This window comes from Setaria viridis, chromosome 8 (assembly GCF_005286985.2).
Source record: "Setaria viridis chromosome 8, Setaria_viridis_v4.0, whole genome shotgun sequence".
Taxonomy (NCBI): Eukaryota; Viridiplantae; Streptophyta; class Magnoliopsida; order Poales; family Poaceae; genus Setaria; species Setaria viridis.
The window spans coordinates 30,685,089-30,709,059 of NC_048270.2; the positions used below are offsets into that span (position 1 = coordinate 30,685,089).

A 23,971-nucleotide genomic window follows, 5' to 3' on the forward strand; every position below is an offset into this window, starting at 1 on the left:
TGTGCTTGCTCCGCTCATGGAAAATGGGGTTCTTTGGTAGGGACAGAGCGGACTTGCTGTCCACCCTGAGCTCCACCGCTCTAGTGTCTTTGCCAAGGAGATCACCAAGCAGTCGGGCAAGCCAAAGCACCTGAGTCGAAGCAGTGGAGGCCGCTATGTACTCGACCTCGCAACTGGACAGCGCCACCACCTGCTGCTTGACCGACTGCCAGCTAACGAGGCACTTGCCGAGGAAGAAGAGAATCCCGCTTGTGCTCTTGCTGGTGTCGATGTCACCGACGTGGTCGCTGTACCCGACGAAGTGTGCCACCCCGGGACACCTCGGGTAGAAGAGACCGTGGTCGAGGGTCCCCGCAACGTAGCGGACGATCCTCTTCACGGCCTGCTGGTGCTCCATCGTCGGTCGCTGCATGAACCGACTGACGTAGCCGACGGAGAATGCCAAGTCCGGTCGTGTGTGGGCGAGGTAGCAAAGGCTCCCCACAAGACGTTGGTACTGCGTAGCGTCTACCTCCTCCGTCGTGCTGTCGCGGCTCAGCTTCAGCCTCTCCTCCATCGGAGTGAGAGCTGGGTTGCAGTTGGTGAGCTCGGCTAGCTCCACGACGCGCTTGGAGTAGGCGGTCTGTCGAAGCATGATCCCGGAATCATCCTGGTGCACCTCGATCCCCATGTAGAAGGAGAGAGGCCCCAGGTCACTCATCTGGAAGGTGGCCTTCATTTCTTCCTTGAACGTCACCACCTCCGCATCCTTGGTGCCAGTGATCACCAAGTCGTCGACGTAGACACCCACCAGCAGGGCATTTTCTCCATTGCCCCGCCGGTAGATGGCCGCCTCGTGCGGGCTTTGCTCGAAGCCCATCCCTTTGAGTGTGGAATCCAACTTGGCATTCCACGCCCTTGGTGCCTACCGCAGGCCATAGAGGGCATTGCGCAAGTGCAGCACCTTGCCCTCCTTGCCGGGGATCGCAAAACCCGGCGGCTGGTGCACGTAGACCTCCTCCTTCAAGTCGCCGTTAAGAAACGCCGACTTAACGTCCATGTGATGAACGCGACAGCCTTCCTGGGCGGCCAGCGCAAGGAGGAGTCGCACGGACTCCATCCATGCCACGGGGGCGAAAGCATCGTCCAAGTCAATCCCCTCTTGCTGCACGAACCCGCGTGCCACCAAGCGAGCCTTGTGCTTGATGATGGCACCGGCTTCATTCCTCTTCAGCTTGAACACCCACTTAAGGGTGATCGCGCGGTGACCACGAGGGAGGTCAGCAAGCTCCCAGGTGCAGTTCTTCTCAACCGCGTCCATCTCCGACTGCATCACGGCGCGCCATGCCGCGTGTCTCTCAGCCTCCGCGAAAGACCGAGGCTCGCCGTCGTCGCACGCAAGGTGCACCTGTGCCTCCAGGTCGTGAGGCACCAGCCCCAGCACCGGCTAAGATGCCTTTGATGCCAGCTAGTCTAAGATGCCTTTGATGCTGTCCTATCTAGTCTAAGATGCCTAGGACTGTCCTACCCTAAAGTAGTCAACAAAGTGGTGCTGCAGCATATGCTGCAGCCCCACTGTCCTCCCATCAACAAAACAGCTGCAACCCCACAAGGACCAGCAGCTGCAGCCCCACAAGGATCAGCAGTAAGGACCATAGGACTGTCCTGCCCTAAAGTAGTCAATAAAGTCTCCACTGTCCTCCAGTCAACAAAACAGCTGCAGCCCCACAAGGACCAGGAGCAAGACTTATCCAGCAGGCACAACACTTACAACTTAGTACTAGCTATATCGTCCTTGTGTACAGCTAGGACTTGATCACGTTATGGTTTACCGTTACAATATAGACATAAAAATAGATTGAAGTTTGTACAACTGCTTGATGGTCTCTTCGGGGAAAAAAAACTACTTGATGATCGGAAGCAAATTTTTGCTGATTTCTCTCTAGGAAAATTTCAAAGTAAGCAAATTTAAGGTTTCTATAATGCGCAAAACAGTGAAGCTTCGTTTTTGGTAACTTCACGGTTTTACGCTCAGCACAGCGACTCAGCGAGCTGCTCGGACTTCAAACCTTTGATCCCCCATTTGTTTTTTTGGGGGAAAAAAACAAGACAAAACGACGCATAAAACGCGCCAGGTAGGGGTCGAACCTACGGCCTTCTGCTTAGGAAACAGACGCTCTATCCACTGAGCTACAGGCGCTAAGCGTTCAGTTCGGGCCGGTTTGCTTTTACAATTAAATTAGTAGCAGCACAGCATAGGTATCAAAGGAAAAACGTGCGAAGTGCTAGTGTTGTAATAGTTATATCCAAATCATATTAATATTAAGTGTCCATTGAATAATTTTGTTGCGGATCATAAAAAAGTAAGTGTGTCGTTTAACTGCTAGTTTCAACTTATTTTGAGCATGAGCAGAATTTAAGCTATTCCAAACAGAACCTATGGCAAGCGTAAAAGAATGTAAGGCAGATGGTTTTACGGTGTTCCATTCCAACTACCGGCGCTAAGTCTCTGCCTAACACTCAGTAGTCAGTATGCATGTCGATATTTACTCACCACCCGCACAATGTCTTTGGACAATGGAAATCCACTCGGTAAATGTACTCTCACACCACCAAGTTCAACAAACAGTAATCCCCCTCCGATCCATACAAAAACAATCACATCTTTAACGACATCCTTAGTTTTCAACAAGAGGACAAGAAATCGAATTAGGAAGTGCATTGGCCTAAAAAAATTAAATTAGGGCGGCGGCGTCCGTGGGGACGTTCCAACGCGTTCCTTCATGTCTCCTCCATTCCAATCCCCAAAGGAGACTGCTCATGCGTTCCTAATTCATTTATAAATAATGAACCATTTGTATTTTAGACTGACATGTGTTTCAAAAAGTTTCCAAGTATTCTTAAATATTGACACGTTTAACTAGGCCATGTATCAGTAAAAAAAATTCTATATTCGTGGGATGTGCAGCAATATTGCAACCAGAGAACAGGTGAAGGTTTGAAACCGGAGCGGAGGACTAGTTTTTTTTTTTGGCGTCCTTGCAAAATAATTGCCGGCTTTGAATAGCCAAACAGTAGGGAGGGAAAAGCTTCTAACCATTTTCGTTTTCATATTTTTTATTCGGGAACGGGATCAAGATCGGGAAGGGCGGTCGGGAAATTGAAATCGGATATACAGGATATCGGTAGCGAAATAATTCGATCGGGATCATGTCAATAATGGTCGGAACCGGAAATACTACACAACAACACCATGATCATGACTATAAATGTTTGGCTTGGCACATGCATACATTTAAATTATATGAAATGATATGTTCACACACAAACTCTACAAGCTATATATGAGAGGTGGATACATCATCCATCCACATACGTAAAAAAGTCCATTAGCTTTTAGATACCCGGCTATCAAATGATTATAGATTATCAATTAATAATTAGCCAACTCTAATATTCGCAAAAAAAAATACTTAGGAAACTAGAGAAAAACAACTGAAAAATAAAACAGGAAAGAAAGAACGATGCTAGCGCTACTTCTATCTTATGGGCCTGCTCCTGTTCTTTACTTTGCGGCCCATTATCCTCACTTGAGTCTATACGAGCCCGAATAAGAGAGAGGAGGCCAGCGAGGGCGCGACCTCAACGGCCGGGGTGCTCTCTCGTAGCGAGCTTGAGCGGCATCGGCCGCCGGCGTGGTCAAGCTTTAGCAGGGTGGTGCGAGCTGCGGATGCAGATCCTTCTGCAGCTAGTCCGAGGTGAGGAGCAAGGGGATTTAGAAGTGGAGCTGGAAGCAAGGAGATTGGGCGCAGGAGGCGGCAGCAGACGCATTCCGATTTTTTCCCGGGAATGCGGTATTCGATTGGGACACACGGTATCCGGTGCGGGTCGGTACGGGATTTTTCCCGTTCCTGGTTTCATCCCTAAAAGCAGTTTAGTTAGGCAAAATGGATGAAAAAATAACTGTGTAATAATAAATAAAAAAAGCGCGCCAGGTAGGGGTCGAACCTACGGCCTTCTGCTTAGGAAACAGACGCTCTATCCACTGAGCTACAGGCGCCTAAGCGGCTAATGAAAGCTCCGTTTTGAAATAATTCCAAATGGCAACTGGGATCAAAAGTTCATGACATTCACCTTTAGTTTGGGGATTTGAAATTTTGAATGATGCCACTTCTGCTACACCGAATGAGTGAATGAACATACTCCGCTGCAGCTACATCTGTCTGTCTGTCCTAATGTACACGCCATGGTCATCATTTCACTCTTGCAAGTCTCTCATGTATAGAACTCCATCAAGCAGCGCGGTGCCACACTCCTGAAGAACCATCACAAGCTGCTGTCTGATTGTATCTGTTGGTATGCAGCAGATACGCAACCTCACCGGCTTCCGCCGCCACCGCCACCGCCACGCCCGCCGCCGCAATCCGGGTTCGTGAGCTTCCTGATCTTGTTCTGCAGGCAGGTGAAGAGAGAAACCCAACATGAATCGGATTAGTTCTGTATCGGCCGCGTAGAATAGAATTTTAACTGCAGGTAAGGTAAAGTGTCGGAGCACTGACGGTCTTCGCCCACATGAGCCCGCAGGCGTTGCAGAAGGTCCTGTACCCGTTGGGCCCGCGCCGCATCATCGGCGTCGCCTCGCTGCTCTCCCCGCATTTGGCGCAGCTGCGCGGCATGGATCGATGGTCTTAAAATCACAGGGCGGTGAGAACAGATCAGAGCAGCACCCAGCATCATTGCAGTTGCAAGGCTTGCAACACGCATGAGTAGCTGATCAGTGATCAACATGGAAGCAGTTAGCTAGGATCGACAGCTTACGATTCCCTCTGGCGCCGGCGTGCTGCGGCGGCGACTGAATTATCAGAGCTCTTATCTGATGACACGAACTTCCCTCTCCTGCGCGCGATCCTGAGCCAGCAAATGCGCGAGAAGCAGCAGATGAGTAAACACAACGAGCTCCCAAGTTGTCCAAGTAATGGCAGTTTGGCACTGAATGAGCTGCAGAAGATGGTTCGTGCATGTGCATGTACCTCGAAGCGATTTCCCTCCGGATGGAGTAATCGGCCTTGACGTCGAACTTGAGCGTGCTCTTCCTCTTCTCCCTGTACCGCGACACGGCCGCCGTCCGGTCGAAGTCCCGGGGCACCACGATCGGCTGCACCTGGTGTGAAATGTTCAGAGATTATTAAAGTTCAACATCTTTCAGGAGATGAACACTCAAAATGGATGCTGCGACATGACATGGTTTACCAGGTGAGTGAGCTGCGGTTTCGCGCTTTGAGGAACAAGCTCGTAGCCGTTTAGAAGCATGAGGATGGTCTCAACCTGCGTTGAAGGTTTACAGCCTTGTGAGTACTGCCATCTAGCTTCCGCGAAAAGTAAAGTATTCTGAACTGATAGTACAAAGTGTGTGGTTTTGAATTATGGCATTGACTGAGGATGACACATACAGACACAGGGCTTGGTCCCACATGTTTGTGAGACACCTAATGTCATGTCTAAAGACCACAATTTGTGGTGGCATCTACTGATTTTTTTTTAAAAAAAAAGCATGGGAAAAGAAAGAAGGCAGATGCATTGTACGAGCTGCGAGCAACAATAAGTTGATTTCAAATGTTGGTGGCATTGGCATTGCATTCAGAGAACAGTTTTGAAACTAGTTAAGGACACCAGGAAGTGATGAACACTGAGATGGCATCACAAACACGGAGCAGAGGTGAGCCCATGAGTGGCAATGCAAGAGGCAAGAAAATCCTGGCTCAGCTCTGCATTTCTTCTGTGTTGTTAAGAATTTGAACGCTGTGCAATGGCATGCAAGTGCTAAACAAAATTTAATTTATAGCCTGCAAGTACTGGACACTCTGCGGCTACGCAAAAGGCAAAACTCTGCCAAGCAAGAAGAAACACATTTCAGACTTTTTCTATTTGCTGTCAGTTAAACTCAAAAACATCAAATGTGTACAATGCCATCTTTCACGGATGAACAATGCCAAAAACAAAAACAAGCACATTGTCTAAAACCAAAAAAAAAAATCAAAACCTCGGGCAAAATGCTGAGACCAAACCGCTTGATTAACTGATCAAATCGATCCAGTTTGTTCAGAATTTTTTTTTAAAAAAAGAAGCCGATCAATTCCGTGCTCTGCGCCTCTGCCCAAGAAGCCACAACAGCTCACCACCCGCGCCTCACCTTCTGCGGCGGCACGGAGTCGAAGACGTACGCTTTCCCCTGGTACGTCATCGACAGCCGCCCCTCCTCCCAGCCGTCGCCGTCGCCGCCCGCCTGCGCCTCCGCCAGCAGCTGCTCGTCCTCCGCCGCGCCGTTGTACGCGCACGCGTCGTCGCCATCGTCGTCCAGCCCAGGCAGGAGGTACTCCGGGGGTATCACGATGTCGTAGAAGGGATCCACCTCCTCGGCCCCTCCTACTCCGGCGGCGGCGCCCGGCGGCGACGGTGGCAGCGGCTGCTGCATTGGTGAGTGGGAGCGGCAGCGGCAGCAGCAAGGAAAACTGAGACGAGGGAGAAGAGAACGTCCAACGCGTGTTGCTTTCGGAGTTTAAACCAACGGGCGGGGAGAGTTGGATCGAGAACGGACGGCAGATATTGCCGTTCTGCAGGCAATTTCTATTTTCCTTTTACAGTATTATTAATTATTATCATTATTATAGGTTTGCGTGTGTGGAAGATACTTTATTCAACGGGATATTTATGTAAGCTCGTTGCATTTGCAAATTGGCCATTCCATTTATTTTTAGAATTGTATCTGACCCAAGCTGGTGCTTGGCGGTTTGATGAGCTCTTGCTGACGCACGAGGATTCGTTGAAGGTTCACGATGTCATGCGAGCAACACGGAGAGAAGGAAAAGCCAGAGCACCTCTCCGACGACCGCCTCAACCTCAACTGCTCCCGCACAGCACGCACCCGACAGGCCGACACCCAAGAACTACAAATTCATCCGAGCAAACCCACCAAATTTCGCCAGCAACAATCAAAAGATACTCATCTCGAAATGGCATCGACGCGCTGCAAATGCAATTCTTCCACGCATTCATGAGATGGAAGCTGAAAATTGGAGCCCATTTACAGTCAACCACCGCCGCCACATTAGTACAAGAAAAGAAACGCCGGGTCAAGCCACAACTATACCCGCCTGTATACACGCACGCCCCCTACCAAAATCTTATGTACCCAACTTTGCTCTATGAATGAAGCAATATCTACTATCCACGGGAAACCCTTGTACCCAACGGAAACGGAAATGTAAATCAATATGCACTGCGCCACTAACAGGTGAATTGCTACTGATGAAGGTGGCTTCAAGCACAGAATAGAGGGCCGTGGCGGACAGCACCCCCGAAATCGCCAACAACTTGAAGTCTCCACCTGGCAGTCTATATTCCCTACCCTCCCTTTTTAGTTGCTACTCTCGCTCGCATTGAGGCAACTAGGCTTTCACCACGAGACCAGCTCGGTTGTCAGCATTTTCAATTGTAAATTCTGACTGGCTTCTCATACGCATGGCGGTTCTGCTGTAGTGGAGACCATCAGAACAGAGTTAGAATCACATTAACATTGTTTTTGTAATTATTAGAATCTGAATATGAACAACATGGGAATGTAACAGTAAAAAACTTGTGATGTGAATGTACATGCTGTTGGTAGAGAAATGGTTTCAGCAATGATCTACCACATTTTCTGCACATTATCAAGACAAATCGAAAGATCCTTAACATATTCACTGAGAATTTCAACAACTCTTAAGGAATCCCATCAAGATGCAGCTATCAAGACCACAAATCAAGGCATATTTGTGCCCAAATAAGGATGAACAGCTACGGTGCACAAAATCAACATTGGAAAATTTGGCAGCACCATTTCATAAGAAAGCTGCATACCTGATTCACTGTATAGGCCCTTTTTGGTGCAGTATCAGTGTGTTCCATCCCAAGATATTGCTCCCAAGCTCCATAGACCTCCCTCCTCTGTAGGAATCGAAGGACAAAGGTCAGCACACAACAAGTGCATGGAAGGAGCTAGAGATGTAAGCAAAATCAACAACTTACCTGAAAACGGGGAGCTATAACATCTGAATCCTGGAGGTAATCTGGCCGATTCATCGATATAAAAGCAAATTTCCACTGGTCACATGAATAATAATATGTATATTAGTTCTGCAACTGCCTAATATGCCATGCAACTCAAGGTCAAAGAAAAGTAAAGACAATGACAGAGAGAATAGAAACAATCCAAAAGCCCTGTCTGGAAGTTACAAATTCAAGATCTACAATTAAATTTCACCTCGTTATGTTTGTTTCCTATCTCCGATCAAAATATAATTTACAAACCATTCTACAAGACACAACATATGTGCATCTAATTCACTTATGATCAACAGAACTATCCGGTAACTGATAAATTCTGATAATACAGGAACTCTGCTGATTAGAGGAACCAGATCAGAAATCTTGGTATTATTTATTAATACTAATATATTATCACACCATCCATTAAAAGAAACTTCTAGAAATGGATCACCTTGGAAAATTCCTCGGCGGAGACTTGAAGTTTACTCTTTATGCGCTTCTTGACTTCTGCTAAAGTCTCACCTTCACGAACAAGTAGAAAAAAAGGGTCTCCGAAGTTCTGGATTTGCTGTAGGTCAAAAGAGTGATGATTATTTATAAGTATATCATAAATATTGAATGGCTATCCAAATACAACTCAAACAAGCATAATACCTGAGTTTGATTAATATCTTTTGTGAAGTGATAAACATGAATTAGCCGATCGTTTGGGCCTATATTTTTTTCCTCTTCTGGAATCTGCACCATTTCATAGACGCATGTATGAGGCTACTTGGAACTTTCCAGAGTAAGGAACGACAATCACCAGGTACAGCAGGCATAATCATTGCACACCTCTTCAGCACGTAGCGTCCAATATTGATCATTTATATTCTCTATCTTCTCAAGTAGCGGAAAGATCTACCAAACAGCTTGAATTAGCAAATTGCAATGACAAATATAGCAAAAATAAATTATTACTCCATGCATTTTTAAATAGATGGCATTTGGGACAAGCTAATTAGTGTTGAAACTAAAATCAGCTTGTCCTGAACGTCATATAGTTAAAACGGAGGGAGTAGTTTTCCATATAAAAAAAAAGATGTGGCGATAGTTAGAAAACCTTTTTTCTCTAGAATAAGAAACCATAGTAACCACTGTATATTGTATAATGCTAACTATGCAACATCTGAATGCACAAGTACCTTATAGATCTTGTGGTAAAAAACTTCTAGCACACGTAGTTCAGCATTAGGACTGGACAGTTCAACCTGTTGATGAGTACGATTAAAAGCTTCAGCAAACAAACCAACCAGAGAAACATAACAAAACCACTTTACTGTTGCTAGATGGCAGTGGTAGCGAATACAAAAGAGAATTAAGATTTTACTTCTTAATACAGTTTGATAGCTAAGTATAAGTGACAATGCAAGTATAACCAGACCCTTTGACCAGACAAGACTAGGCACTCAATCTGCTACCTTCTTTTAGATCTTTGCTGAAGAACATTTCTTTTTATTTTATAATGCTATATTCCCTCCATTTATAAATATATGATGTTTTGGACAAACTTGTGATAAACTTCATATGCTTGAAAATGGAGGGAGTAACATTTTGAAGAAGAGACAAGCCTAAATCTTCCTAGAATGCTCCCAGCCTCATTTTGTGTTTGCTACATTCAACGAGAACGAATCTATTTGTCCATTGGCAACAATGGTTGACTTAAAGGGCCCAACAAATGTTAGGTAGCACGGAACACACTTAACTAGAGCGGCACAGCCCAAAAGTAATCTTGTGGGTACAGTTCAAAACATCAGGAGCACAAACCTGCATCACTCAAAAAGGAATTAAAGAGAATGTATTACTAACCTTTGTTTTCAAGTCATTTATCACGTCAGCAATTGTGCTATTTTTTGGAAGCCTGATGCTATGAATAACAACCTGGGAGAAAGGATATCATATAAATATATATACATAATACTTTAGGCAGTACAAGATATGTTCCTGGCAGCAAAAACAAACCTCATCCTTTGTAGGATGATGGAATGCAACTTTCAGGGTTTTCAGGAACTGCAATTCTGGAAGTGGAATATCCAGCACTTCATAATACAAGATGTCAGATGTCTGTACCAAAAGAATAATGCTTTAGTATGAATTCCAATATATTTTTGTTACACAGAAAGCATGCTCATAATGACCAAAAGAAATGAAAAACATTAACCTGATTGTAATGGATGAGCATGTCCAACAGATGCTCCACACCTCGATATTTGACGGGTTGCGGTTTAGGTTGCTGAGAGTAGCAATTATGGGATGTAAGCCGAATTTTCGCTGGATCATCCAACTCAAGTTGACGAGCAACTCTCTCAACAACGTCGTCATAGGTATGAAGCTTTGACCTTGAGGAATGGAAAATCAAAAAACATATGTGGTTGAGATATCTATTCAATTAAACAATTTAACTGAACATTTGTGCACAATATGCAAACCCTCACAATTCCAAAGAAAAATCATCATCCTTTGGTTTCTCCAAAGACCGGAAATGCACAACCTGCACCAAACAAAGTACTTTGAGGAACATGATGAGAAAGCAAGTTTTAACTGTCAGCAAAAGCTACAAGGTAAAAGGGCATTGTTCTCAAGAATAAACCATATTGCTGACAAATAAACTGTAGAGAAACTATGCAACTAATAAGGAACTGAAGGGGAGAAACGGAAAAGGGATGAGAGAGCATTGTAGACAGATGTCCCTTTAGCCGTATATCATTGGAGCAATTCAATGAAAGCTGCAGCAGCAGGAGATGCAGCAGAGGCTTGCTAATAGTTATTATTAAGGTGGATATACACATTAAAAATTAAATTTGGCGCAATAGATAGATTAATGCCCTTGGAAGAGAAATAAAGCTATAGATAAAGATCTTAACTGGGATATTTTATAGTGACCTAAAAACATACCAGAAACTATGTGGCATATGACCATAAATAGATGTGGCAGAATAACAATGTGCAATAATAGCTTACAGAAGGGAAATAGAAAAATCATATAAAAATTGGAAGAACCAATACCAGTGTTATAACTACAGTACAAAATCGTAACCAAGTTGGAGATACGGATACCATACCTGCCTATTATGGACATACTCCAAAAATGAAGGAACGTCTGGATATCGCACTTGTGTATCATGGTCAGCTCTTGGTGCTTTTTGGAAACAAAGAATGTCCCCATCTTCAAGCTACAATATTGAAAATTTTTGGAAATAATTCATAAATAACCCTTTAATCTGATTTATGAATCCCTTAAATAAAAGTGTGTTGACAAACCTGACTAGAACGAAAAGTAAGTTTCTGGTCAATAATTTCACACATCACGTTTGGCTCAAACTTAATTTCCTGCACATACCAATGGAACCATTTAAGCACAGTACCCCAGATAAGGTCATCATGGGCAGATGAATTAAATACTATGGACAACAATGCATTAGTCTAATAGAGAATGCTTTAAGGATTGCCATCTGGACAATAAGTACATCATATCATGAAAATAATCTTGCCTCATAAAGCTCAATTTCCTGATCTGGAGAAAATCCAGCCATTTCATTTAGTTTTGCCAGGATGTCTGAAGGTTTGCCCAAGGCCTTCACAAAGAGCCTCCCCATAAAACTACATGGACGTCACAATGCCATGAGTCACAAGATGATACATTTATTTCAATGGAGCATAGAGAAGCACTACTTAAGACGAGATGACAATGTTGTCAGTTCGAAACAGAAGATGTACCAAAGTTCTTCCTTTTCTGGTTTGTACAGTTTGAAGAAAAGAAGAAAGTCTTCCCTGCCCTTCTCAGGAGGAGGGAGAGGCTGCAAATCCTAAATGAGTGAACAGAGATAGTAAGGACTCCGCAGCTGAGTAACACAGCAGACACTAAAATAAGTAACATGCGGAACAGGAAGTATAAGTCCAGCATATCATTACCAGCCCAAGTTCTACTTCCAAAAACAGCTTCAACTCAGCATTGTGTGCCTTATTTGATACCTCCCTCAGTTGCCCCACCTGTGCAGGAAAAAAAAGAAAAGATATATTCACATAAAATTGAAATGTGAACAATGCAGAAAGACCAAAAACAAAAAATAACACTGCAAGCTTCCACAATAATCTTAGCAATTCAAGCTACAGAATCTTGACAACCCAGCTGAATAGATTGGGCTATTGAGTTGATTTTCTGGAAGCAAAATATTCCATATCTGAAGGAGAAAATAGATCGATCCAATAGAATAACGAAAGATTTCACATCCTTTATGCGTTTCTCCTACATATACTACATCATATGGCAATACAGAACATTGATAGAGTGCCTGGCATGAATCCTAATACTTAATCATAGTAATGTCCATCAGATATAGATACATAACAGATCAAATAAAAATATGTTTTGAGAATTGCACGAGTCAAATCTGCATATTAATTCATCACCAGGAACCTAATCGGTAACTATCAAACCTTATCCAACTACTGGTTCTATACTTCAATACATAAACATTTCTTACTCATACAGCCCATTCAGTTATTGACTTCATTATTGGCATGCAAATAAAAAAAGATGTTACACACCACTTCCCAAAGTCTCTGCGTCTCTACCAGAATAAACCATCAGCTCCAACACTTCAGGGCAATGGATAACTTACAGATTGTGTTTCCTCATGAGGGGTCAATGGACGATTAGGGCGGTATGTATGGTTTTGCCTCTTAGCCCACAACCAGAAGCGCTGAAACTGCACTGGGATGCCATACTCCTTGGCAACTTCCTCCTATTGAACAGTTTATTCAATAAAAGTTAAATAAACAATTAAGTCAAATGCAATTCCGAGATCAGTAACTAGAAATACGAAAGATCCACAACTATAGAAATGACTTTGGGTAGAGCTCTGAGGGCACAGTACCTTGAACGAACTAAACGGCAATTGCTTCTGTATTCGGAAATTGCGGACCTTTTCATGGTCCACCAGGTCAAAATATATATCCTTCCCAATTTGTTGCTTCAAATCCTCATCTCGAGCCACCTACATTTATTTGTCAAAATAGAAGGCTAAAAAAATAAACTCAAAAGGATTTCACATTTTGAGGAGATGAACAGCAAAAACATAGATCCAGACCTTAATAATGGTATAAAGATGAGCTTCAGCTTTTTCTTTCTTTTTGTGTTCTTTATCTTCTTGTTCTTTCTTCAACCTTACCTGCAAATACACAGTTTTAAACCAAACTATACCAAAAATGAAGTCCACAGTAATAAAACAATGCCAAGATTTTGCATACCCTTAAATGCTCAGCGATGTCCTTTTCATCAACAGTACACATGATTTTCTCCTTGTCACTCTCACGAATATAAACAAGCATATACGCGTTTGAATACTTCGTGAATTTAAACGGGGCGTTGTTGAAGCCAGGGTTTACTTGTGGCAACTTTTTAATCCAAAAGAGAGCAACATAAACAATGGCAACAAGTAGATGAGATATAGAGTTCAACAGACATTTATCCTTGAATAACAAAATTAAATAGAACTCACCTCTTCCTCGCCGCCATATTGTTCTTCAAGGGCCTTCTTAGCATCTTCTTTTGTTACACGCTCATCATCAAATTTGTACCTGAGCATGACATGTGGCGAAAAAAAATGGAAACTGTTTACAAGGATGAGCAGGTCAGGCAGCATAGATTGTTTTAGTGTAAAACAAAAGGCATTTTAGTGAAAACAAAATAACTAAATAGAAATTATACTTTGCCCCCAACTTCGTCACATGAAACCCTAGCATTCGCATACCTCAACAATCAGTGGAAGGATTTGGGACTTGGGAGGATTGGGATTGAATTCAGTGGGAAATAGGTTTCAGGACTCCGGAAAGGAAAGATTAACTGACGCGCTGCAGGGAGAGATCCAGGGTGCCACAGAAGAACAGAGATCCAGCGCGCCACAGAAGCACGGTGGTCCAGGGCACCGCAGAAGTTCGGAGATCCACGGCACTGCAGAAGTTCGGAGATCCACGGCGCCACAGAAAAACAGAAATCCAGGGTACTGGAGAAGCACGGAAATCCAGGCACCGCTGAAGTACAAAGATCCAGGGCACCACTGAAGAAGGCCAGATCTAGGGTTCTACGGACAGAGGGGAGCGGTAGAGGGTTTGTTGCTTCATCCTTCCAGGAAGTTCCCAGCCTTATAACATCCTCCTCTATTACTTTCGAGTGGGGCCGTGACCCTAGTATTTTGGGACACCTCATCCTGCCCAACTTTTGCCAGGTTAACCACAGCAAGAGTCGTGCAACTTATTTCTCTCCTCCACAATGAGCTGTTCAACCCCACGCTTACAGTGAGGTCCTGAATGTGGTACTGGACATGTTTTATCCTTGGATAGGAGCAAGTGGGACTGGAGAATAGCAATCCAAGTGTCTGAACCATGGCCTAGGATAGCAATCTACTTTATTATTACTCTTGTACAAATACCGATTACTTTTTATCCTCTTTATTGGTGGCTCCTTGTTTGGTTTCATCCTATCCCAAACTACTTGGGACAAAAAGGCTCTGTGGCTGTATGTGCGTTATTCGAGTCATTCATACTTCGTATGCAAGTGGTCACTAGTGCAGTACCTGAAAAATGTACTGACCAAGGAATAACTTAGCATATTACTATTTCTAGTAGGAATTTACAATACATGCCTAATGCTGTCGATGTATGTCGACTAAACAGCCAAGGGTGCACTTATGAAATATATTGAGTGTACTCTTATTCTTAATCATAACACACACCTTAAATATTGGGATGAGCGACAAATGTGTATTCTAAACAGCGCAAGCGTAACTAACTCCTCTAACAGCCATCTGGCAATAGTTGCCAACAATCATCAGAAATCAGAGCCAATTAAATGGGTGTTTTCCGCATAGACAACCGGTTATGGGAAAACAAGAATCCGAAACATCAAATGGCTTCACAAAGGCTTAGGCCTACTCTCTATGAGTACCACTATTGGAAAGTTGTAGGCATGACTCCCATCATTCACTGGTAATCACCAGCACGTAATAAACACCGACTTTAATCAGCTCATTTTGGTTCTCCAATTTAAGAATGTAAATCAGTATAGTTCTTTTCAACCATTAAATAGCTAAGCACAAGGGAAAATGACATAAATTATCTAGCAACCAGTTTATGTGCCAAAACAATAAACCAATACAAAAACCTACCATTGCTCAGATAGAGTTGGCCGTATGAATGCATAGTAGTGACCGCCATGTACCCCACCACTATGAACAAGAACACTGAGTAAAAGCAGATAAACGGTATTAGTACACAACAAAAATGCAAGAAGCGAATATGGCTTACATGGTGGAGGAGAAAGGACTATAAACTGTATTCTTTTATTAAGTAGATGTCAAAGGTGCATATAGTGTACAGGAGATGAATCTCCAGATCAAACCCTAGACTAGAATGCAGGAGTACCTAAATTACCCTTGACTCAAGAATGGTACTACACCAGTACCCTTGCACATTATATTACCAAAATACACAATTACACTTAACATGGAGCAATGAGGTCCCTGAACACTATTACTAAACTGAAAATATATTTCTAACAAACTGCCTGGCCCTCTACACAATAAATAAGAAGAAAGTTCCAAATGGTGAGTGATGATTATTAGAAAAGGTTGCCTTGATCGTGTATGGAAATCTGCACATGCATGTGACTGCACTGCACATGATCAACCAATTTCTTTAAAACCAGACTCATTAAACTTCTGTCTACTTTAAGCATAGTATAGCAACTTATGCTCCGCGTAGCATGATGGTAAAACAAATAACGATTGTTTTTAGATGGGACAACTAGAAATTCTCTGGTGTGTAGAACTCTCAAAGACCATAACAAAAAGAACATGCCACAGTTCAGTAAATAAATTAATAGATTTTAAAGCCATACAAAGATGTAATGGTATGTGTACGTGTAACTAAAAGTCATTACCTGTGAAGAGCATAGAGGTTTCTTGTACTTCGATCTGCATCTGGAGCAAGGTATTTGCCATCATCTCTATCCAGATCAAGTTGCAGAGGGAACTCATAGCGATCATTAATCTGAGCAAGCAAGCATATATAGAAGACATGACAATCTCAGAATAGGAACAAAGATTAAGTCTTCAAAACATTTAGATTGATTGTAATTGCTATGCACATCCATCATTTTTTTATTCTAAGCAGGGTGGTGGCCTCTGTACCCAAAGAGCGCCGCCAAGTCAATTCACTCATCATCTTAACGGCTTGGATGATACGGAAACGTTGCAGTGGTATCTAAGATAAAGCTTCACTTACTGTAACGGCTGTGGTGCCAAGCACCCCCATGTCTGCTGCTGTAGTTGATAGTGTTGTTTATGTTGGTAAGGCCTGTTGCTCCTGTGTGTGTGGATGCTTTTGTTTTGTTTTATTTTGGCTTTGCTTTGTTTGGTGTTCTGGGTTGCACGCCAGCGGTGTTACTCAGATTGTTATCTTTTATTCCTTCTTAATATAATGAAGGGCAACTCTCCTGCCAGTGTAATCTGCCTTTTTTTTCCTTTGTGCTTGAAACTGAATGTCAAATCCAATGTTTCTTGACTGAAAACCATTCATGTTGTTGTTTCCTATTTATCTTGTGATCGACATTAATGCTTGGCAAATGAAAACACTAACAAAGGAAAAGGTACAGGAAGAAAAAAGGTTGGGGAAAAAGATAAGAAAACAAAGTTGTAAAGACTCCAAGTAGGTGTGGTTACTTAGTCACAGCAGATAAGAATTATTTAAGATGGCTTGATCATACAACCAATTAAGTTATTAATTAATTAACCTGGAAAAGCCTGCTATTCGAAAGTAATTGCTAGAAGGGCAAAACGAATACCCCTACACAATTGACAAGAAAACTTTCTCGTACAGGATAGCAAAATGTCATCTTCACGTAGTTGATGCTAATGCTCATGATAAATATCTACATTTCACAAACATGTGTCAATGCTTTGTGAAGCCAGGAATACAACTCATAGTTCAAAATTAATTCTGCCAAGAGATTGCGCAATCAAAACTCAAAATAAATCTGTGTCGAAGTTGAGAGATGATTTCTAAGGTTGCCAGTTGCTCCTAGGGGTATTGCATACTTCTTCCATATTAAAATCCAATTCAAAAACTAAGATGCTAAACAGCTTTGGAAATCAGCTTTTGACCAAAGCTACAACAAAAACATGAACATATAAAAGTTACTCCTCCTTAAATATGTGACATTTAGGACAAGCTAATTAGTTTGAACATCCTATACTTAAAAACATGAACATATAAAGTTACTCTCTCCTTAAATATTGACATTTAGGACAAGCTAATTAGTTCAGACGTCCTATACTTAAAAACAGAGCGAGCATTACAAGCAAACTCAAGTTCAAAACATGATAGTTCAACTTGACCTAGGTGGGCTCAGCCAACCTCAGTTCATTTAAACCTACATCATTAAGAAGCTCTAGAACATTTTATTATAAAAAAGATCTGCGCCTAAGTAAGAACAATGTCGTGCTAGAGAGGTTTCATGACTCAATTTTGTGTTTTACAGTAAACATGTTAAAGTTCTTAACAACAATCATACCCTAAATGAGATGTCATTGGCGTAGCAGGTTTTAAAAGTGCGTGCCTAATATAATTAGTTGAACAAAATGCAAAGTTATCACCAGAACAAACCTTAACATTGGTATCTCTCATATAATCATACTCAAAGCGTTTCAGCTGGAGTTGCAAAACAGGAGGAAAATCAAGGAAGAGAACACCCTTCTTTGCATCCTGCGATATCAAGATTGAAACAAGTCACCAGATGTCCAAGACATATCATAATCATACAAAATGAACAGAAGAAAAAGGCTCTCATACAAGTTAAGAAACTTCATTCATCAAATAGAAAAAGGAACTACATTGTTAGACATATATGTCTAGTACAGCCGTATATAGCTAGGCTAATTGTAGTATTCCTTGTATAGGATGTTTCTTGTACTCCAAGCCACATTGGCTATATATATAAGAGGTCACCCCCCCCCATTGGGTGTGTGGTGTTTCCCCCAATTCTATCTCTCTACATGGTATCACGAGTCCGGGGTATCTCTGCTTCCTTTTCTTCCCTTCCGCTGCCTCTCCACCCACCACCCGCCGCCGCCTGACCTAGGGCGCACCGCCGCCTGATCTAGGGCGCGCCGCCGCCTGCTCTCGGGCACGGCACCACCATCCTGCGCTGCTTCTCCTCCGGCCGCGCCGGATCCTTGCATGTCCACAGTCACCCACGTGGACTCCTCCGCCGGTGACAGCGACTCCGATTCATCCGGCGGATTTTCTTCCCTCCTCGGCGACGACGTCTCGGCTGCGCAGATCGCTCTCCCCATGGCGCTTCCTTACGCTACGATCTCTGTGCAGTCCTACGTCCCTATGAAGCTCGACCTCCGCGCGGACAACTTCTCCAAGTGGAAGGCCTGCTTCGACGCCCTGTGTGGCACCTTCGGCCTGCTGTCCCACATCGACGGGACGGCGCCTCCCAACCCCCTCACGCCGGCTTGGCTGCAGGAGGACTGCTGTGTCCGTTCCTGGATCTACAGCACCGTCTCCGACGCCGTCCACGATTTCATCATGACTCCCGACCCGACGGCGCGCAAGCATTGGGCTGCCATCACCGCCCGCTTCGAGGCGAACAAGGCGCCGCGCGCCATCTTCCTGAGTCAGGCCTTCATGACCCTGTCTCAGGGCGATCTGTCCGTCGAGGCCTACGGTCAAGAGATGAAGAAGGCGGCCGATCGCCTCCGTGATGTCGGCAAGCCTGTTGACGACCCCACCATGGTGCTCAATCTCCTTCGCGGCGCCAATCCCCACTTCAGCACCACCTGCGACATCATCGCCGGTGACGCCACCATGGACTTCGCCGGCGCCCTTGATATGCTCGCGCTCAAGGAACTGAGGCTGGCTGAGGAGGCCAAGTTGGCCACCTCCACTGCTCTCCACGCCTCCTCCACATCCTCCTCGTCGTCCTCCGGCTGTGTCTCCTCCTGCTCCTCTTGCATGTCGCCCCCTCAGCAATTCTTTGGCCAGCAGCAGCAGGGGAAGCAGCAGGGCGGCGGTGGCCAGCAGAAGCGCAAGAAGTCCCACTTCCGCAAGGGCGGCGGTGGCAATCAGCAGCAGCAGCCGCCCCGTGCGCCCAACCCTACTGGCCCCTGGATATGCATCAATCCGTGGGGCCAGCAGCCTGGACCGGCCGGCGGCAGCCGCAGCTTTGGTGGCGGAGGACCGGCATGGCGCGGTGGCGCGGGTGGCCCGCAGCGTAGCGCTCCAGGTCTTCTTGGCGCTGCCCCGCAGGCCCACACCGCGGTGAATGACCAGCAGCCTGGCGGCCCCCAGTACTTCGACACGGCAGGCCTCATGGCGGCGCTGCAGCAAATGTCGCTGCAAGGCGACACCTGGGTGATGGATACTGGTGCCTCTACCCATATGCACTCTTCTGAAGGTATACTTGTCCAAGACATATCATACGCAGTCAACGGGTTCCCTATATAGCTGGTTATATATTTCAGTTATTTCCTATCTCAGTGAATGGATGCGCTGAGGTTTAGTCACATAAATATCTTTATGAATACAGCAACTCTAGCTTAAGTTATCATTTTAATTAATAGCAAGATATTCAGATACCTGTAGACCATGATTCTCTGCATGATACTTGTTATCACCCTCTAAACGCTCAACTTCAACATATTTATCAAACGACGCATACACGTCACGACAACCTTTGACATCAAGTTGAAGATCTGCAAGGCCATATAGCATTACCTAGTCAACTAACAGCATAACATAACCAATGTAAACCCAGTAATAAAGATGGCGCGTACCATAAAAGGACTCCTTGCGGTTAGATTTATAGTCAACATTTATACACTCAATGTAATTGATGTGATGACCTTCAAATAATTGCTCAATTGTTCCTTCTACAACAGTTTCCTAAGAAGAAGACGTGAGGTTAATAAAAAGAAAAATGCACTATACATCCAAAGTTCACTGTATATGTTACCTTCATTTTGCCCTCAAGTTTCTCACAGAGGACTCTGTTGAGCTCTTGTACATCATGTTGCATGAAAGAATCATATGTGTCCCATCCAAAAGATTTGGTCAGCTCTTTTGTAGCTACACTACTGTCACTGTACTGGAGCTTGTAGAAAAGGCTCTGCAGCGCCAAGGGAATACTTCCTGATGGCATGTCATTTTCAGTGGTTGGCATATGATACACAGCCTTAAAGCAGGAACAAATAATCAGTGAAGTGCAGTAGGAAGAATGTCTACAACGTAAATGCATGGTACCACACCTTCCTGAAGTACGGTATGTGGTACAGTGTTTGTAAAAGAGAGTTCATATAACAGGTAGCCCCTTGGTTTTTCAGACCCACATAGCCCGTTTCCTTTTTTGAGTCATACGTCCAATAGTCAACCATTCTGCGGACAGCAACCTCGGCCTCCACAACAACAGTATCATTCACGAGGTAACCTCTACTTGGATCATAGAGCTCACTTAAAGGCATAAAAGATGTGAAACCCCAATCACTCTCACGAGCATTAAATTGATGTTGGGTATCTGCAGACACAAAAGCAACAATAGGTTGGTGCTAGATACATCCATAGAAAGGATCACTGGTAGACAAAGGACATCAAGCGGCCCCAATGAGCACAGTAGATTAAGAACACTATGCATCCTAATTAATCTTTGGAAACATAGCAAATGTTTGTAGCAACAACATCCAAGCAAATACAGATAGAACAGCAAAATCAATCCATCATCGATCGTGGAACATACGTTATAAATTACTATGGGCAACCATCCCACCTAGCCAGGTAGGCCCACTGCCCACCTAGGCATGGGTCTAACACCAAACTAGCACCTACGAGAGCTGGTTATTAGGGTTCTCAAAAATATCAATACTTCTAACTGTCATGATTAACAGTTACGGTTTGTTCATTACCGTATACACCCTCGAACCATAATCCAACATTACAAATTATGAAACGTTAGTGAGCAAAATATTCTATTTTTAAAGATTATCTAGGAAAACGGTCAACTAATCATATTTGCAGCTGATTAATTGCTTAGCGTCATCAATACTGATAATCTAACCCGTTGTACTGACTATAGTTGGCAGATTTCAACAACATTGTTATTATTGATAGCCAACTATTTGAGTCAACTATAAGGTTGGTGCAAGTGGCATGTTTGGGAAATTGGGACTTAAGTGGGGGATTCATTACAAAATTAGGGAAAACAAATTTAGTTTCCAAACTCAGAGACCTGATACTATTCTACACAAATCAGGGATGCAACCAAGTTGTCAACAAAACTGTCTACACTGCCCATCCAATATGAGATCATAAAAGTTGAAATGGCAAGAAAACCACTGGATACATAAGGTTAACAGTTTCAGCCTGATGCATGAAAAATATTTAAAATCAGCAACTTTTCCAGACAAGGGCATAATGATAGTTTAGATGACAATAGAAGTGTGTTCAAACCCTTCTACTCCCATGTTTATATGTGCTGTTTTGGCATGTAACGTTTTCTAGGTTAAGCCTGTTAAACTCATATTCCCTTTATATAATGATAAGAAGTCTAGCATTTAATCCGCTCTATTTTAAATGCACATTTATAACATGGAGTTGTGAATAGCACAGCATGAAGCAAGACTACACCTTTGCGTATCGTATACTTTGGCTGGATCTGGTTTACAATAGCCAGGCTAAACTGAGCATAGCGGCTCCAACCATACGGGAGGTTGGCTGAGTCAGCAACATCCAAGTACATTGAGAAGTGGTCCACATTGTTCCCCTTGGGGAAAATCAGCACACGCCTGCATGAAGGTCAACAGATGTATAATACTCAAAAACATGGGAAAAAAAACTCCATGGCTGCTGCTGGCGGAGCTCACCATTTGAACCCGCCAACGACAAAAACCTCTGAGTACTGCTTCTTCCCATTAAAGCGGGTGAAGTTATCGATTGTCCACGTGAACCGCGATGTCTGCGGATCTTCCGCTGGCTGGCTCTCCGCTGTGCTCGCCACCTCTGTCTGTGCCACCACTGCCAACAGTCACCAAACACGTCCGTATTGGTAATCAGGATCACGCCAAGACACACACACGTTCATACTGCGGCACATTGCCGAACAACAGTAGAAATCAGAGTGAAGCAAGGCAGAAAACGAGATAGGCGTACAGTGCACCTTCCATGGGCTGGGCTGCGTCTGCATCGGCAGCGGCAACCTCCTGGTGGGGCACGAGCATCTCCTCGTCCTCCTGCTGCGAAAGAGGAGGGCAATGGGAGGAGGGGTCAGATCCGACAAACTCATAAACCCTAGAGACCGAGACGGACGAGCGCCACTCCAGTTGATGGGCGGTGGCTCGCCGGGCGGGCCGGGGGGGTGGGGGGGTGGGGGTGGCAACGGAGGAGTGTGGCCGCAAGGAAAGGGAGATCGGGAAGCGGCGAGGAAGGGGACTGGGTGGACGACGCACGTACCCCGGCAGTGGGAGCAGGAGTCACCATGTTGGCGACTGGGTCGCCTTCGGTGATGGCGGCGCCGTGGCGCCGGCAGCGCCGGCGGATAGGAGGTCTGGGCCGAGGACGGAGCCGGAGACGACGGCGGCGCGGCGCGGCGGAGGCGGAGCCGCGAAGGGGAGTAACGGAGTGGGAGGGAAGGGCAGTACGGGTGCGAGTATGGAGGACTTTTTGTTTCGGAAATTGGAAGGGAATGGGAGGGGTAGTTTCGGGATTTCGGATTACCTCGGTTTCTAAGAAAAAGAATAACAAAATTCCTAATGAAAAATAGTTCAAGTTATTTTCATATATACCCATTCTTTTACAAAAATTTTCCATCATGGAACATACTTTTTTTTACCTCTTCCCTTTGGTCAACTCATTGTTTTCTTTCCTCCCCCTAGCAAAAAATATGCTTTTTCCTCTTTGATGTTCATGTGGATGTTTTACGTGCTATGGCTCCACCGCAAAACATCATGCTAAGCTCAACTCCCTTTAGTTTTTACTTTAGTTTGAACTTTTGTAAATGTATGCCTATAAAATTAAACACGTAAGCTTCATCTGTAAAACCACGTATTTTCCACACACACGCTAGAGAAGAGATTGGAGAGACTGCTACCCTCATTGCACGGGAAAATGTGCAGTACCGTAGAAAACCCACCATAATTCAGGGGATCAAACTTGCGACCTCATTGGGCCGGGTGCCTCTGATGTGCTGCTAACCAATCGGTCACATAATGTTTGTTCATGTAGGAAAATGTCTTCGATGAAACATAAATGACAAAACATGTTGATAATAAATTCCATGTGGAAATAAAATAAGATAATAAGTAGATTTTAATAATTAAATAAATCTAGGAACAAGGATGAGCAAGTAATACCAAGTTTTAGAGCTGATGCGGTAATAGAAGGTGTACCACTAGCAACTTAGTAGTATATATAATACAGAAAGTAATATTCATTAAATGAAAATGGTATTTTTCTCGAGGAAAATGAAAGTAGCCTAGAAAATAGTATGTCATAAAAGAATTCAATATATTGCACAAACATGTCTTTTACAATGTCTCATTGTGTTAGAGGGTTTTGCTCAATGTGTTTATTGGTCTCCGTGGTAGATAATGCCATTGAGGTTTGAAGTAATTTATGTCATATGTACGGCTTCTCATAATGACTGTATGTTACTATATAAGAGCACCACTATCAGTTACTACATAAGAGCAGTTGAGGTTGATTTTATTTTCGATTCTTATATGTATGTATATTTTTGCCAACGTCACTATTATGATGGATAAAAATAGTCATGCATATTTAACTACGACTATGTTTTATATTAGTAATGCGAGTG

At 43.9% G+C, this 23,971-nt stretch overlaps 2 protein-coding genes and 2 non-coding genes across 5 annotated transcripts; all 4 read right to left on the minus strand.

Annotated features, from left to right (window-relative positions):
• Window positions 1-2,106: 2,106 nt before the first annotated feature.
• Window positions 2,107-2,179, minus strand: TRNAR-CCU (transfer RNA arginine (anticodon CCU)). The gene has a single exon. It is a non-coding gene; the product is annotated as a tRNA-Arg (tRNA).
• Window positions 2,180-3,966: 1,787 nt separating this feature from the next.
• Window positions 3,967-4,039, minus strand: TRNAR-CCU (transfer RNA arginine (anticodon CCU)). Its single transcript has one exon. It is a non-coding gene; the product is annotated as a tRNA-Arg (tRNA).
• Window positions 4,040-4,356: 317 nt separating this feature from the next.
• Window positions 4,357-6,451, minus strand: LOC117867066 (GATA transcription factor 19). Its single transcript, XM_034751397.2, has 6 exons — window positions 6,170-6,451; window positions 5,230-5,304; window positions 5,010-5,140; window positions 4,798-4,887; window positions 4,539-4,644; window positions 4,357-4,431 (listed from the first exon to the last, which is right to left on the minus strand). Exons 1-6 carry the CDS (start codon window positions 6,449-6,451, stop codon window positions 4,357-4,359), a joined length of 759 nt encoding a protein of 252 aa, XP_034607288.1.
• A 553-nt stretch (window positions 6,452-7,004) lies between these two features.
• Window positions 7,005-22,793, minus strand: LOC117867065 (ubiquitin C-terminal hydrolase 12). Of its 2 annotated transcripts, none has more exons than XM_034751395.2 (32): window positions 22,609-22,793; window positions 22,316-22,391; window positions 22,023-22,173; window positions 21,787-21,944; window positions 20,415-20,680; window positions 20,123-20,341; window positions 19,944-20,052; window positions 19,747-19,862; window positions 17,767-17,865; window positions 16,043-16,152; window positions 15,270-15,344; window positions 13,605-13,683; window positions 13,354-13,500; window positions 13,194-13,274; window positions 12,981-13,100; window positions 12,726-12,848; window positions 12,016-12,093; window positions 11,821-11,909; window positions 11,595-11,703; window positions 11,365-11,433; window positions 11,166-11,276; window positions 10,539-10,594; window positions 10,265-10,442; window positions 10,066-10,167; window positions 9,913-9,984; window positions 9,249-9,314; window positions 8,899-8,964; window positions 8,719-8,802; window positions 8,516-8,632; window positions 8,044-8,118; window positions 7,876-7,962; window positions 7,005-7,506 (listed from the first exon to the last, which is right to left on the minus strand). In XM_034751395.2, the coding sequence occupies exons 1-32, from the start codon at window positions 22,633-22,635 to the stop codon at window positions 7,465-7,467; spliced, it is 3,357 nt and encodes a 1,118-aa protein (XP_034607286.1). In that variant the 5' UTR covers window positions 22,636-22,793; the 3' UTR covers window positions 7,005-7,464. The 2 variants fall into 2 exon arrangements, with proteins under 2 accessions (XP_034607286.1, XP_034607285.1); XM_034751394.2 differs by having other exon boundaries at window positions 7,005-7,509; window positions 22,609-22,792.
• Between the last annotated feature and the right edge of the window lie 1,178 nt (window positions 22,794-23,971).